Source organism: Brachyhypopomus gauderio, chromosome 16, assembly GCF_052324685.1.
Source record: "Brachyhypopomus gauderio isolate BG-103 chromosome 16, BGAUD_0.2, whole genome shotgun sequence".
NCBI lineage: Eukaryota > Metazoa > Chordata > Actinopteri > Gymnotiformes > Hypopomidae > Brachyhypopomus > Brachyhypopomus gauderio.
In genome coordinates, this window is record NC_135226.1 from 7,840,311 (window position 1) to 7,854,870 (window position 14,560).

Below are 14,560 nucleotides of genomic sequence, written 5' to 3' on the forward strand. Positions count from 1 at the left end.
GGCAATCGAGAGCGCAGAGTGACTAAGAGGGCCAAGGAGAATCTTGGGGACGTGCGAGTGCGAGTGTGTGTGTGTGTGTGTGTGTGTGTGTGTGTGTGTGTGTGTGTGTGTGTGTGTGGGTACGTGATGATTCCACCTGCCTTTGTTCCAGAAGAGCAAGTGTGTGTGTGGGGGGGACCTAAATATCTCATCCCCAAGGACCCTGTTACACAGAAATCAACAAGCAAGCAGAATGCACGTGCAGCTACACACACACACACACACACACACACACATACACACCAGCAAGTTAAATGACACCTATACCACAACCACCCCCACTACAAAGTCTAAACACAACCTATAAACACATATAGATTGATTAAACGACAAGGTTAAATGACACCTACATATGTGTACACACACACACACACACACACACACACACACACACACACACACACACACACACACACACACACACCAATACAGGGCAATACAATGCCTGAGACACAACAGGATACCCCTGCCACAGCCCCGGGTCAGACCCCACACACCACAAGTCTTACCGTCCTCCCACAGAGAGGACAGGGGGCCCTGAGACCACACTTCAACAGGGAGAAGACCTGTGGAGACTCCTAGAGACACAGGCCGTCTCTCAAATGGACGGAAACGGAGGCGTGGACACACAATCCTGGCGACGTGATGAATGGGCAAAGGAGGAGAGAAGTAGAGTGACGTTTGGCAGGGAGCAAGCGTTTGTGTGTGTGTGTGTGTGTGTGTGTGTGTGTGTGTGTGTGTGTGTGTGTGTGTGTGTGTGTGTGTGTGAACTGAGCTTCACAAGCACATACGACAACACTGATGTCGAGAGCTGAGCGACTGCCTCCAAAGACCTCGAATACAGACACCTTCTTGACCCTTCACGTGCCCGGTGGACATCTGCGAGAAGCTCGGTATGAGGAGAGTTTACACACGCCACTGATGCAGCGTGCAAAAACCGCGTCCTCGATCCACCCAAAACACAGCAGCGTGAAGATTTCAGACTTGTTCCTGCTACAGAGAGCCCACAGCAGATACTGGGTGACTAGTGTGAAGGGATTCATTTGTCTGGGTGGGGGGTTGAGGAGTTCAATTAATGCGGGCACTTTACAGGGTCGACATCTGAGGGCACAGCGGAGCTCGTACTGTAGGAAGAAAAACATGGCCACATATCCAAGGAAAGAATCGATACGTTGAAGAGAATAAAGCTGAATGAGTTGAAAGTAATTAGGAGTAGAACAGGCCGGTTCCTCGACGTTCTGAAGAACTCAGTGTTTGGCTTTGTGTGTGTGTGTGTGCATGCATTTTGCGACTGTGTGCACACACGCACGTATGAGCAAGAATGAGACAAAGACCGACAGCCAAGCAAAACAGAGTGAGAGCGACAGAGAGAAAGAGAGAAAGAGCAAGGGAAAGGGAGGGAAAGAGAGTGAGATTACAATAGCCTCTTCAGCGCCTGGCCGGATCCGATCACAGTGTCCCCTCTATCACACAGTGTGATGATGTCAGCAGGACCCTCCTCTGTTCATTGACAACAGGGCAGAACAGGGATCCGAAGGCCAGGGGCACCGGGGACGTTGCGGGGTGCCACGCCCCTCCAAAGCTCCTTCAAAGTCAGAGAGAACAGGCTGCTCCAGATCCACAGCGCCGGGCCGGGCCGTTATCAGAACGCTCGTCTAAAAGCGGGAGGGAAGTGAGCAGATCCAGGTTGCAGCCAGCGGTCCGAACGCTTGATCCGACGGTCTGAGCTAACCGACGCACTCTTGTCCTGTTCCTCTTTTAGCAGAACTTGGAATGACACAGTTTGGTGTCAGACAAGTCTTCAAAAACGGTGAATCAGCGAAGAGAGCCAATCAGCTAAGATTATTTATTGGCTTACTGGGTGATCACGAGAAGGCCCCGAACTGGGAAATGTGTACGCCCAGAATAGACTTATTTGCCAAATTTAAAAGCCTGTGGGACCAAACTGGGACAAATGAGGAAATATCAGAGGTCAAAAGAAGTGTCGAAAACGAGACATCGGCATGTTGGTGGATTCTTCCGGAAACATTATCCCTCATGTCCTAGCAAACAGGAACAGTGGGTCAGTTTGGAGCGGAACAGGTGTGGTGCGGGAGAGGGTGGAGGTGGTGATACAGCGCCCGGTGTGCCTCCAGGGACCCTGCCATCGCTGAGAGGCGCCACGCAGTAACGACGAGGCTCACGCTGGCAAAGCAGCGGGAGGCGTTACGTTACCCTGACCCAGGGGGATCTCCGACGCCAAGCGCAGCGAGCACGTTAGCCGCGTTTGCAGAGCCGGGCCTGGCGTCTTCACGGCTGCCCCGCCTTCTCTTCCGCACACTCCACACCGCTACCGTCAGTACTCGCTACCCGCGGGCCAGATCTCCGATCTACCGCTGGGCTCAGACAAACAAATTCAGCTAGCAGACGGAGCGGGTTCACCCGCGAGGACAAGACACACAGGAGCGCCACGATAAAGACAGCCGTGGGAATTCAAGGATGGTGTTATCTCGCACTGGGAATGGCCAGACAGGGGACTAGACAGACCGAACAGTTTCAGGCAGGCCCAGGGGTGACCGATAAACTGCGGCTGCACAGGAGCCAGTGAGCACCAGACAACAAACGATGCTAAAGTTTCTGAGCCTTACAGACCGAATGAATTGTTGGAGCGTCTCTCTTACGAGAGAGACTCACTCACGCCCTGTTTAGGATACATTTCCTCAAAGTAGTCGATGTGTGGAGGCTGCAGAATGTCGAGAGCTGACAGGACCTGTGAGAGAGAGAGAGAGAGGGAGGGAGAGAGAGAGAGAGAGAGGGAGTGAGTTGGGGAGAGAGAGAGAGAAGAGAAAGATGGAGAAGGAGATGAAGAAACAGATTGATAGAAGAACACACAGGAACACACAGGATTGGCACTGAAGGCAGTCAAGACACTCACACGGACCACATGACATCAGCCGATGGAGCCCCTGTAATCAGCAAGTGCCAGTGAGAATCAGGCGAGTCAGGCCCTGCCTATCAGACAGCCCAGACAGCTCAAGCTGGCGTGTGTGTGTGTGTCTCTTCAGGGGCCAACTCACGTTGTCGTGCTTGAAGAAACAGAGCATCTTCAGCTCGCGGAAGACCCTCTTGCAGGAGACGAGGTTCTGGAAGACGTTGGGCATCTTTTTGAGGGCCACACGCTTGCCGTCCCTGGGATCGGTCACTGACCTGGGGTGGGGGGGACAGAGAGGAGCACGTAAGCGGCAGTAGCGGCGGGACAGCGTACCGGATGTCTCTGGAGCGTACGCGAGGCCGGGGACCCATTCTAAGGCCGTGAGCCGTGACCCGCTTTCTAAGGTGCGTCTCTTTCTAATCGCCGCCCCTCAGCCCGGGGAGCGCCGAGGGCGTGGCAGAGGTCGGTCAGCCCACAACGGGCCGTTAAAAATAACCACAGCATCCCTCCAAACTACCTCACGCCTCTGACAAGGACACGGGTCCCATTGTAAGAGTAAAAGGCCATCACAAACTGGGTTCTTCTCCATTGTTTCTTGGCAAGTCGGTTCCAATTTCCAACCGCGCGTGGTTGAACTCTCCCATTACACTGTTTACTTAAGCATTCATCCTGATCAGATGGTAGAATTATAATTAGATCGGCTCAAATTACAGCATGTTTGATGTTGGAAAACACAAGGCTCGCATGCACAGATTCACGGGACGCGTTGCGTAATCCGGCCCCGTGCCGCAGCGATCCGGCCAACGGTGACTTACAAACGAGCCCCGCCTCCGGTCTCTTTCCGCGGCAACCCGAGTCCTCGGGGGACCGATAACTGGAGCGTCCCCGTACGCCCCGGCCGACGCGTTCCGGAATGTCCCTGCGCGAGGCTCCGCGCGGGGGCCTGCGGCGGCCGGGGGAGGGGGCGCCCGCCCCCCCGAGGTCCCGGCACACGACCGACAGCACAGAACCTGCTCCGAGAACGCAGCGAGGTGTCTGATGTTTTACGAGGTCATTAAAAAGACTCCGTTTCCCAGAATCAGCCAAGAACAAACAGCAGCGACTGCACAAAGCACCTCGCGTCTTAGTCATCAAAGCCTGCCTGCAAATTCAATAAACGGAAACGAATAACACGAGCTTGGACTTGGCCCTCAATGTTTCATGCATCATATGCTTTCTCGATATGGGCTCTTATATGAACGGTTCATCAGCCCAGCCGTCTCGGCACCCGTCTCGAGGAGGGCCTTCCTGTTTTCACACTGCTGTGTATTTGTGGAATTGTGGAGGAGGGATGTTTCAGGACGCACAGCCTTTCGGGCTGGGAGGTGATGTGCCACCGCAGATCAAAGTGAGGTCTGCACACTGGACTGACCAATCAGACGGGGGCGGGCACTCCCTCCAGGGAAGCGTTGTATTTACGTAATGCGTTGGGAAAGTATTAACTGGTTCTATGCATGAGTAAGAGAGTTTCTAATGTGCTCCCGGACACACGTGCGTGTATGTATGAGGAGACACACAAACAGGCTGCACTGACACAGACGTGTGATTCATACGGCAAGGAGAGGAGGTAGAGAGAGAGAGAGACAGAGAGAGAGAGAGGAAGGGGGGGTTGGTTAGAAAGCGAAAGAGCACACGCAGCTGGCCACAAACAAATGGAGTCGAGAGGCAGACTGAAGCAGGGACGTCCTGAGCCCAGAGTTGACTGGGAAGCGAAAGGTACCGCCCTGTCTCCTTCTGTCCAGCGAGATGCCAGTCACATGAACGCAGACACAGCACCGCCCACCACGATCACACTTATAATATTATATTCATGCATACACAGAATCTCGGAAGCAAATATCAGCGCCATCTGCTCTTAGCTTTTCAGTCAACCTACCCGCGTTTTTTTTTTGTTTGTTTGTTTTATACTTTTGAAGACGGAAAGATTACTCGGCCAAATCAATTTCTTATTCCTCCCAAACAAAGCTGCCAAAGCTCATCTTTGTTAACCTCTTGCGGTCTGCCGACAGGAACAGGGTCACCGATGTACCGGGAGAGCACAAGCAGCTCGACGAGAAAGCCGCCGTCGTGAGAACGACGCACCCGAGCTACGTTCGCCTTTAATATCCTACGTAACATCAAGGGCGAGCGTTTGCGAAACGCGGTGAACGGCGGCAGCTCGAGCCGGGTGTGCGCGTCCTCCCAGGTGTCTCTCGTATGCTAATTATGTGCGTGCGCAGAGCCTCACACGAACGGCTCACGCGAGGCATCGCACGAACGGCAACGCGTGCAGCGACAAATCCCGCGCCTCGAGAAAGCCTAGGCCGAACAAGCCGAACACGAGTCCTGGATCAGCCCCCTTCTTCGGCTAATACGTAGGAGTCTTGCGCTGGCTTGTGATGCCGCATTACCAACCTCTCCCCAATCCCTCCTACCACCCAGGGCTCATGAGGACTTCCTCAGCGTTAACTGGCTGAGAGCATCGCTCCCCATGTTTTGGCTGCTGGGCACGTTCCTCCGGCTCTCCGTGGGCCGAGTCACGCCTAGCCGCGGGGAACAGAAACGAGAAGTTTGCACCGACCCCCTCCCGAAGGCTTCGGAATGGAGGAATGCCCTCGAGGAGAAAGCATGCTATGGCACTCCGCCCTCTGCCTTCGGGTCCTGGCCCCTTGGTGGGGGCCCTCAGCCCCACCACCCACACCCGGGCCCACTCTGGAGAGGAGCGGCTGGCGTGGACCACAGGGCTGCAGCCACTGACGCCCTGCTTCCAATCCGGACAGCTCCGGCCAATTTCTGCTGATCTGGGCGGCCTGATTAAACGCCTCTCGGGATAGTGTTGCTTTTTTTGTCCGTTTAGGGCACCAGAGCTGACAGTGCAGGGCGTTTTGTAATCTGAAACTCTCAATTTAATCCTTCATTAATATTTCACCATCTATTATAAACACAAAAGTACACCAATACCAAGAGACAATGGCATGCCAGAAATGTCAGTACCGCTATTCTTAGAAGCAAGATTGCAGAGATCTGGGTTTTTGTTTTATTTTTTTGTTAAAGAGATCTATTATATGTATTTTTCAAAGGTGGACTTGATGAGTCAATGAACAGGAAAGACAGAAGGAAAGGTCATTTCACCATGTTGTTTACCACTTTTAGCATCCTGCCAAGCCTGGTGGCGTGACAACATTCTTCTGAGGCCCTACAGGTACGTCACCCAAGTCTCCGTCCTCTCAAATATAAAATATTCAAACGCGTGACTTCATAACCGCAATCGCGTGATGTCCATTGGTCCTAAATATCTGTTCTTTAATATTTCACTCCAGCCTCATGGGAAACATGGCAAACCAAATGGTTTTTTTTAAATACCAGAGCTGCCTTAATTTCTCTCTCTCACACACACATGCAGCTGAGACAGCAGTCTGAGCAGAATCCATAATGTTCTAATTAAAAAAAGAGTGAGCTGCTTAATAAACTTGCGTTTCTTACATCACCAGCAACGGTCATGATATCACTTCAGGTTTCGGTGAAACGCCTCGCCGAGCAGCACACGAGGAGAAAAACCCAACTGAAATGTTCCATATTTTGTCAATTGTGATTTTTTCACCCCAATCGAAATTTGTCCTCCGCTTTTAACCCATCTGTGCAGTCAGAACACACACACTAGTGGTTACTAGGGGGCTGTGGATCACACATGCCCAGAGCGGTGGGCAACCCTAGCCCTGGCGCCCGGGGAGCAGTTGGGGTTAGGTGCCTTGCTCAAGAGCACCTCAGTCATGGCCTGTCTGGGAATCGAACCCACGACCCTCCGGTCACAAGACCAGTTCCCTAACCGCCAGGCCATGACTGCCCTCAGCTGGGCCCCTCATAACAGCCGGGTCCGAGGAGACAGGAGCGCCCCCCTTTCCTCCTAGACCCAGAACCCCGTAGTGGACGGCACTTCAACCACTTAATCAGGGCCTTCTAGCAGCACCTGAATATGAGGACCAGAAGCGTTAGTGGAGGACGTCCAGGATGGTCATCCCTCGTCTCATGATGAAGAACATCACACGTGACACCGAACCGTGCCTACGCGTTACTCTCCCAATTTGACACCACAAATTTTTCATGTGCACGTTTTGGCCTGGCACGGCCACGCCAGTCGGCGTCCACGGGCGAAGCCGGGAATCTCACATGACATGACGCGGAGGCATTGATGCGTGCTGGTAGTGGAAAATCAAACGGCTTCTCGCTCGTCTTTCAGCCTCCGCAGAGAACGAGCGTGGAGAGACTCCTTGACAGGAAAGGGAGGAGCTTGGCATTCTTGCCAGCATCGCGAAAAAGGCCTTCTGTACCTGACCGTCACTGGCACAGGGCCTGTCCCCATCCCACGTCAGCCACGCCCTGCCTGTCGGCTCCGTCCGTTGTCTCAACGCGGTTCCGGCTGAGGTTCTGTGTACGAAGCCCGCGCTGCGCTTCCCACTAGGTGATTACCCGCGCCAGCCGCGTGGTAACCCCACCCCCCACCACCAGGCTGGGAAGAGCGTTTGGATCACCGTGGCATGAATTAGCATATGCCTGCATAATGAATCGCGGGGGGGGGAATGAAGAGGCCGTGCACGTTTCCACACCACACTCTCCATGGTGCTTTGAACAAGGAGCCAGTGTACGAGAGCTCATCTCCTCACCACAGCTGATGGAGCCGCAGAATCGTCCAGGAATGGAAATGAGAGCCCGTCTCAGAGCTTGTTAGCTTAACGTATCTCAAAGAGTGAGCTTTAAGAATAGTCTGGAACTCGTTTAGAGAAGTCCGCTTAAAATGTTTGCATAAAGGATTGGCAACACTAGATGAAGGCTCGCCTTAGTGTTTCTTTGGGGATATGGAAACTACTGAAAGTAAATACATAGAAATTAAGTTGCCTACAGTGGGGACTGAGGTTCAAGCCCAGCTGTGCCACATGCCGCCAGCTAGCTGGGGGGTCTTTATGGGTCGACGTGAACTCCCGTGGTAGGAATGCTCACCCTGCCAAACAATGCGCTAGACATCTCCACGGACGTGTCCTCTGTACATGAGGACATCTCCACGGACGTGTCCTCTGTACATGAGAAGGTGCTCTGCACTTATGCATTTGCGAGTGGTACGGGTGTGCGGGTAGCAGAAACACTGCGGATTGCCACGGCAACACCGTGGATTACCGCGGTAATCTGCATGTATGTGGTGAACATTCTAAATGTTTCAGTGGTGACAACGGAGACTAGCTTTCCTGTATTCTATGGTAACAGTGATAAAATGGGTTTTAACACCCGGTTAAGAGTGTACTTAAAACTTAAAATCATGGACAGGTGAATATTCTGCATTATCACATCTCACATCAGTTACTAGACAGAAAGTCTATAGTAAGGCAGTGTTTGTATGGTCTCTGGGTCTCTGCACTGGCTTCACCATGACATCCTATCCCAGCCCGGTGGTTCTGCTGTATTGGGACACTTTGGTATCTGTGGCTTCAACAAACCCGAGGAACCAACATCTCCAACACTTTCCTTAATATCCTCTGAATGAAGCTGCATATTCCCTGAACTTTATTTCTTAAAGTTAAAATGGAAAACTCCTTATTAGGATGCAGAAGGAGGAGGTTCTGTACAGGTCTGTCCACTGATGTGAGATAAGAACAGAAGAATGAAGACACATTAATGCACGTCTCCTACAGTCTCAGCTCCTGGAATAGTGCTTCCACAACGGATCCGGCCGCTTCCACCAATCAGTTTCCGAGCTGGCTGCGGATTTTCGATGACCTAGTTATCTGGAAAATTAAAAGTGTTGGGGGAGGCGTCATGATTGGAACGTGCCCCGAGCATCATGAATGAAAAAACAAAAATCCGAACAGCTGCAGAGATTTTAAGAAAATCGCTTCTTCGGGCGAAAATTTTGCTCGTCTGCCTTACTTCCTCAAATCTAATCTGGCCTTAAATCAGATTAAGGGAATAAATTTGGTGACAGTTGCTGAATATCAAACAGATGGGAGTGGTCACGGAGACATCAAAGTAGGAGAGGTGAGCGTCAAGCCAGAGCCAGACCTGAACCTCGTAGCCCTGGAGACGCTCCAAAAATCATATGCAGCAGCCAGACACCTTTCTCACCTCTGCTGACTTCCAGTCAGATCATGAAATGAAGGCATCAAAGGCTGCCAGAGGAGACATCTCGTCTAAAACACAACACCACTGCTTGCAAAGGAGCCAAAGTCTTCAGCGCATGGCTCAACATGAAACTAGCCACATCCTTCAGTCTTCTGGTAAAACACAGCACTTCCCATACGTCCAACACTTCCTTATGTTAGAGAAGCTTACATTCGCTCTTTTTAAGCTAATTAGGGCCATGCACTCAGAGCTGGTGTGTTGCAGTGACTGAGCTGGGACCAGAGTCACCAGATATGAAATACCGAATATGAATATACCGAGTGCATAAAACAATAAATATAAATCACATGGGTTATACAGAACTGTTTGAGCCCCTGCTCACACGCCACGCCACCCACCACAGATACAGTCCCAACCTGTGGGAAACGTGCATGTGGGCGGGGCCAGGCTGGAGGAAGACTGCCTGTGTGTCCTCTGCTCCAAACAGGCCTTTAGCCCCCCCCCACCTCATTTTCTCCCCATGGTCGCCGCACCATCGCAGACGAACATCGTGCGAATCAGCAACAAGAAGCACTCAGAGAGAGAGAAATACTTTATTAGCCTAGAGAATATCAACATCCACTTCGGACTCTGACTCCAGTTATATACGGGAGGGAATATTTTTATGACATCATGTAGGCACCTCTCAGGAAGCATTTAAGGGCATTAACCCATGACAATAAAACGAACGTCCGTCCTTGTTATGCCCAGGGGCCATGACGGAAATGAGCTTCTCGGACGTCGAGCTTCCGGCGCAAATGTCAGACCCAAAATAGCCAATACGCTTCATTCTGCTTCGTAATTGGCTTGGACCCAGAACGCAGCTGTTAATGAAATAAATATTATAGTGCATCCACACGCAATGACATTAAATAACTTTAAAATAAGCTGCTGGGATGAATTTTGCATTTGCACGCACACTACAGGACGGTAAGGATCAAGAATGCAGAAAACAAAGTTACGACAACAAACATTATGCTTGTCCTGTTGTCTGCGTCGTGATGCCACTTAGCAATTCTGCGCAAGTTCGCCATCTTCCATTTGCACAAATCGCTTTGATTTAACGATACCCTCATATGTCCAACGTACAGACTTCATCCTGCCACGGTGCGTATGGAACCTTTTCTTAGCATCTCATTCGTTGTGTGTTATTGTGGCACTGGGAAACCGCATGAATATGCATGAATACTTGCATGATTGCATGACCATCTTCATATTTCCAGGATCTTTTATTCATTTTCCTGCCTATGTGATTTACATGACTGGGTAAGAACTCCACTCATGTAACCTATCATTATTGTCCCCTGCACCTCAGAAAGACCCACTCGGGTGACAAAAAGAACATTACTCTCTTTTTGAGCATAGTAATTGCTATGATGCATCTTTATATTTCTCTCAAGTTAGTGCCATAGAGATACACAGGAAACAAATTTACCTTACGTTAGTCTTAATGTTCCGCGAGACAGCAGCTGAATATATGTGATTACAGCGAACTAGAGAATGTTATTATTATATATGTGATTACGACAAACCAGAGAATGTTATTATATATGTGATTACAGCGAACCAGAGAATGTTATTATTATATATGTGATTACGGCAAACCAGAGAATGTTATTAGCGAACCAGAGAATGTTATTATTATATATGTGATTACGGCAAACCAGAGAATGTTATTATTATATATGTGATTACAGCGAACCAGAGAATGTTATTATTATTTATGTGATTACAGCGAACCAGAAAATGTATTATTTTATGTGATTACAGCGAACCAGTTATTCGATTGGAGAGGAAACTTGTGCAGGTTCTCACATTCATTTCTAAATTCCTAGAACACATGATTGAAAACGATCGCATACTTGAGTGGCAATTTTAACACTAATGCCATGACATAATTCAATGACAAAGACCCACGAGGCTGGAATACGCCCTTTTGACATTCCCACTTGCATTCCTGCCCTTCTCTGCATGATAGTAACCGATACACCAACTTCTCATCCGCAGGCTATACGTATCTGTATATGAGAGCTTAAATAGGAAGCACAGTAATGACAGGATGCATGCAAGCCCTCCAAACAAGAGCACGCTCACACACACAGACACACACACACACACACACACACACACACACACACACTCACATGTAAGTGGCGCTGTCAGGATCGATCACAGGAAAACGGATGCCCGAGGGGAAGATGGCAGATAATGGATTATAGCACAAGTCCTTTATGCTTTTTGCAGCGCAGTAAAAAAAATAAATAAATACAAAAAATACTGAAAAACACAGGTAAGTAAACAGGCAGACTCACCGTAACGAACGTGTGTGTGTGTGTGTGTGTGTGTGTGTGTGGAGAATGAGGGGCATACGCCTGCTGGTGGCACCTTCATGACGCCGTGTCCCAGGCCCTGCGTGGGAGTGTCACTACGGATCCTCGCGTCCGTGACGTTTCGTTAAGCGCTCCGCCCCGCTCGAAACTCTGAACCTCGAAAAGTCTGGACCTGCACTACACAGCTTCCTCGCAGCACCCTGAAGACCATCCCCGCATATTAAATAACACACTGAGAAGATGCTTAATAATGCAAATACTGTGGGGGGAGGGGGGGGGGGGGACACACCCCTAAATGCAATTAGCATGTTGAGACAAATTCACGGCACTTTCAACCTTAAGTCTGTGTGTTATTTAGTTAATAATAAGTAACTTCTGTAAATGTTTCTATAAGCCCAGAGTCGCGAGAGAGGAGAGGGAGTCAGGTCCACCAGGAGGGTGCGAGGCTGAACGGACACACGTCCAACAGCCTCAGAACAGATCCAAGAGGCGAGATCGGGAAACCCAATCTTGCCCCTCGCACCCTTACGGCACGGGCGCCTTCCCGAGGAAGCGCAGGCGTTTGCGGGCTGCTCGATTTCCCAGGCCGCCCGTCAGGCCCGGCCCGGGTAATAAAGACGAGGCCTGTAAAGACATTTCAATTGACGCAGCCTTCACTTTCCCTGACAATCGAGACTAAGAGCAGCACTCATTACATCCATCCGTGCAGACCTCCATCTGAACCCATTAGCGGATGCAGACACATCCTCCCGGGCTCTGGAGCAACCGGCAGTCCTCCACCCAGCACCACGGCTTGTGTGCCCTGCAGAGTGTGTGTGTGTGTGTGTGTGTGTGTGTGTGTGTGTGTGTGTGTGTGTGTGTATGTGTGTGTGTGTGTGTGTGTGTGCCGTGAGCATTCACATGCTTGCACGTAGAGCAGGAACAAGCCCCTCTCACACAGCAGTGGGGTCATTAACACACACACACACACACACACACACACACACACACACTCCACCCTCAGGTAAACCCCTCACAAATAGGATCAGGGGCCAGCCATATGCTAGCTGAAGCAGAGCTGTAATTCAGAGAGAGGGATTTTCAGGTTGAAGTACCTTTAGGGAGGGGAGACACACACACACACACACACACGCAGAATGACAGTTAGCAGGAGCTTGTGGTAATTGGTGAAGACACACTGCTGTTCAACGATACAGACAACAGCAGACCAGCGGCCCATCCGAGCACCCATCATGCTCTGTGTCTGACGAGGAGCTACAGGAGTGGTGAGAATATTAGTGGCTGGAAGAGCGGAGAGCAGGGGGTTGGGAGGGAGGGAGAGAGAGAGAGAGAGAGGGAGAGAGGGAGAGGGGGAGGGGGGTAATGAAGGAGTGCTATCAGAGGCTCAGTGTGACATGCTTGGCACAGACTCCACATGCTTCACTTCCGGACTGATCTTCCTGGACACCTGTTACCACCGAGTGTAAGATGTCCACTGTGGGTCTGTGTGTGTGCTCGCACGCATGTCCTCGTGCGAGGCTGGTGATGTCAGTACAGGGGAAGGTGTTGCACGCTGATAACGACGACAGGGCTGGTCGTACGCCCCACCCTGCACACTCAACGGTGGCCCCTCGCTGGGGGCGGCAGACGACCTCCACACACACACACACACACACACACACACACACGTACGTACGTGACACAGGGCCGCTTAGACGCTCCCGACGCAGCACTGGGGCGGCGATCATCCCGACAGAACGCAGGCACGACCCCACATGTCCCGCAACTCATGAACAAGCCCTGAAACAGCCAATGGCGTGTGGAGATTTGTGCCAATTGAATCCACATCTGCAGGCCCAGAGGAAGACGTCGGTCCGACCTTTCTCCACCTCCCTCTGTAAACCACTTAAGACGACCAAACGAAGGAGCCGACATATGTACCAGTGCCCACGTGGGGACCGTTTGGGTCGGAGACACTTCCCATAATGGCATCCACCACCGCCCCGTCTGTAGCTGGGCATCCCAGGCTGGGGGGGGGGGGGGCTCACGGCCCCAGGCCCAGCCCCGGACCGGCTGCGGCAAAAACACGGGCGCTTGCTACGCTAAGGGACCGCGAGACCTGCAGCTACCACTTAATAGCCACAAATAGCCCCCCCCCCCCCCCCCCCCGATGTTCTTGGATTTCCCGGCTTTAATATGCCGCTTTTCACATTTCCTTTATGCGGAAAGCTGCTTGATACGAGATTCTGCAGAACAGCTATGTAACCCTGTATCTTGTTAATGCACACCGAAGCCACACATAGTCCCTGGTCTCAAGAGAGTGGCGAACAGAAATACCATATGACTGAGAATACAGTCATCTGCTTCGGAAAAAAAAGTGTGATGACTGTATTTTGCACTTTTAGCAAATGAAGAGAAACCAGTTTCGTAAAAAACGAATAACTTAAGTCACAATTAACATTCTCAGGAAGCGTCAGACGAGACAAGCATCCCGTCGCATTCCTGCACATGGCCGCATGCCGACCACAGAGGCTGCGAAAGAGTCTGCGAGACGGGCGTGGGAGCAGACACACTGCTGTCCGTCACCACTCCGACGAGAGTGTGACGCTAAAGAGCGAGTCGGGCTGCCGGTCCCAACGGTCGCCCCGTGCTACACGGCCGGGCAGCACGCCCCACGCAGGGAAGCCCTCTGGAGACGTCTCACCGTCCCAACGTCCAACCCAGACTCTGCATGAAGGGGTCTAGCACTGGCTGGGTAGGTTGGTGGAGGTCAATGAGGCATGGAATGTTTGGAAGCATCGGGGAGGAGAGAGGAGGGGAGAGGAGGAGAGATAGAGGAGAGAGGAGAGGAGGAGAGGGGAGATCCTCCCACTGCAGCTGGCTAGTCTGGGAAGGAGGAGACCAAGCCTGAATCAGTGCATACACCCTCTCTCTGTTTTGAATGGGTGGCAAACAGACCAGACAGGCTAGACATATTCAAATTCCATTGTTCCCCAAAAAGCAACAGCAAAAAGCCACTCCAACCTATTTCTGAATTTGGTTACTGCATCCAAATGTATGTCTGTCCCCTTTTTCGATTCTGCACAAAACACGGACACCTTCAATACGCCTCAGTATAAACTTCATGTTAGGCAAA

General features: G+C 51.3%; 1 protein-coding gene across 1 annotated transcript in view; it reads right to left on the reverse strand.

The window, feature by feature from the left end:
- The window catches only part of nlk2 (nemo-like kinase, type 2), a 41,680-nt gene that overhangs the window by 17,998 nt on the left and 9,122 nt on the right, over positions 1-14,560 (reverse strand). The window contains exons 2-3 of the mRNA XM_076977451.1: positions 3,096-3,225; positions 2,733-2,788 (exon numbers count right to left, since the gene is read on the reverse strand). Of these exons, the coding sequence (XP_076833566.1) occupies positions 2,733-2,788; positions 3,096-3,225 (186 nt within the window). The remainder of the gene's footprint in view (positions 1-2,732; positions 2,789-3,095; positions 3,226-14,560) is intronic.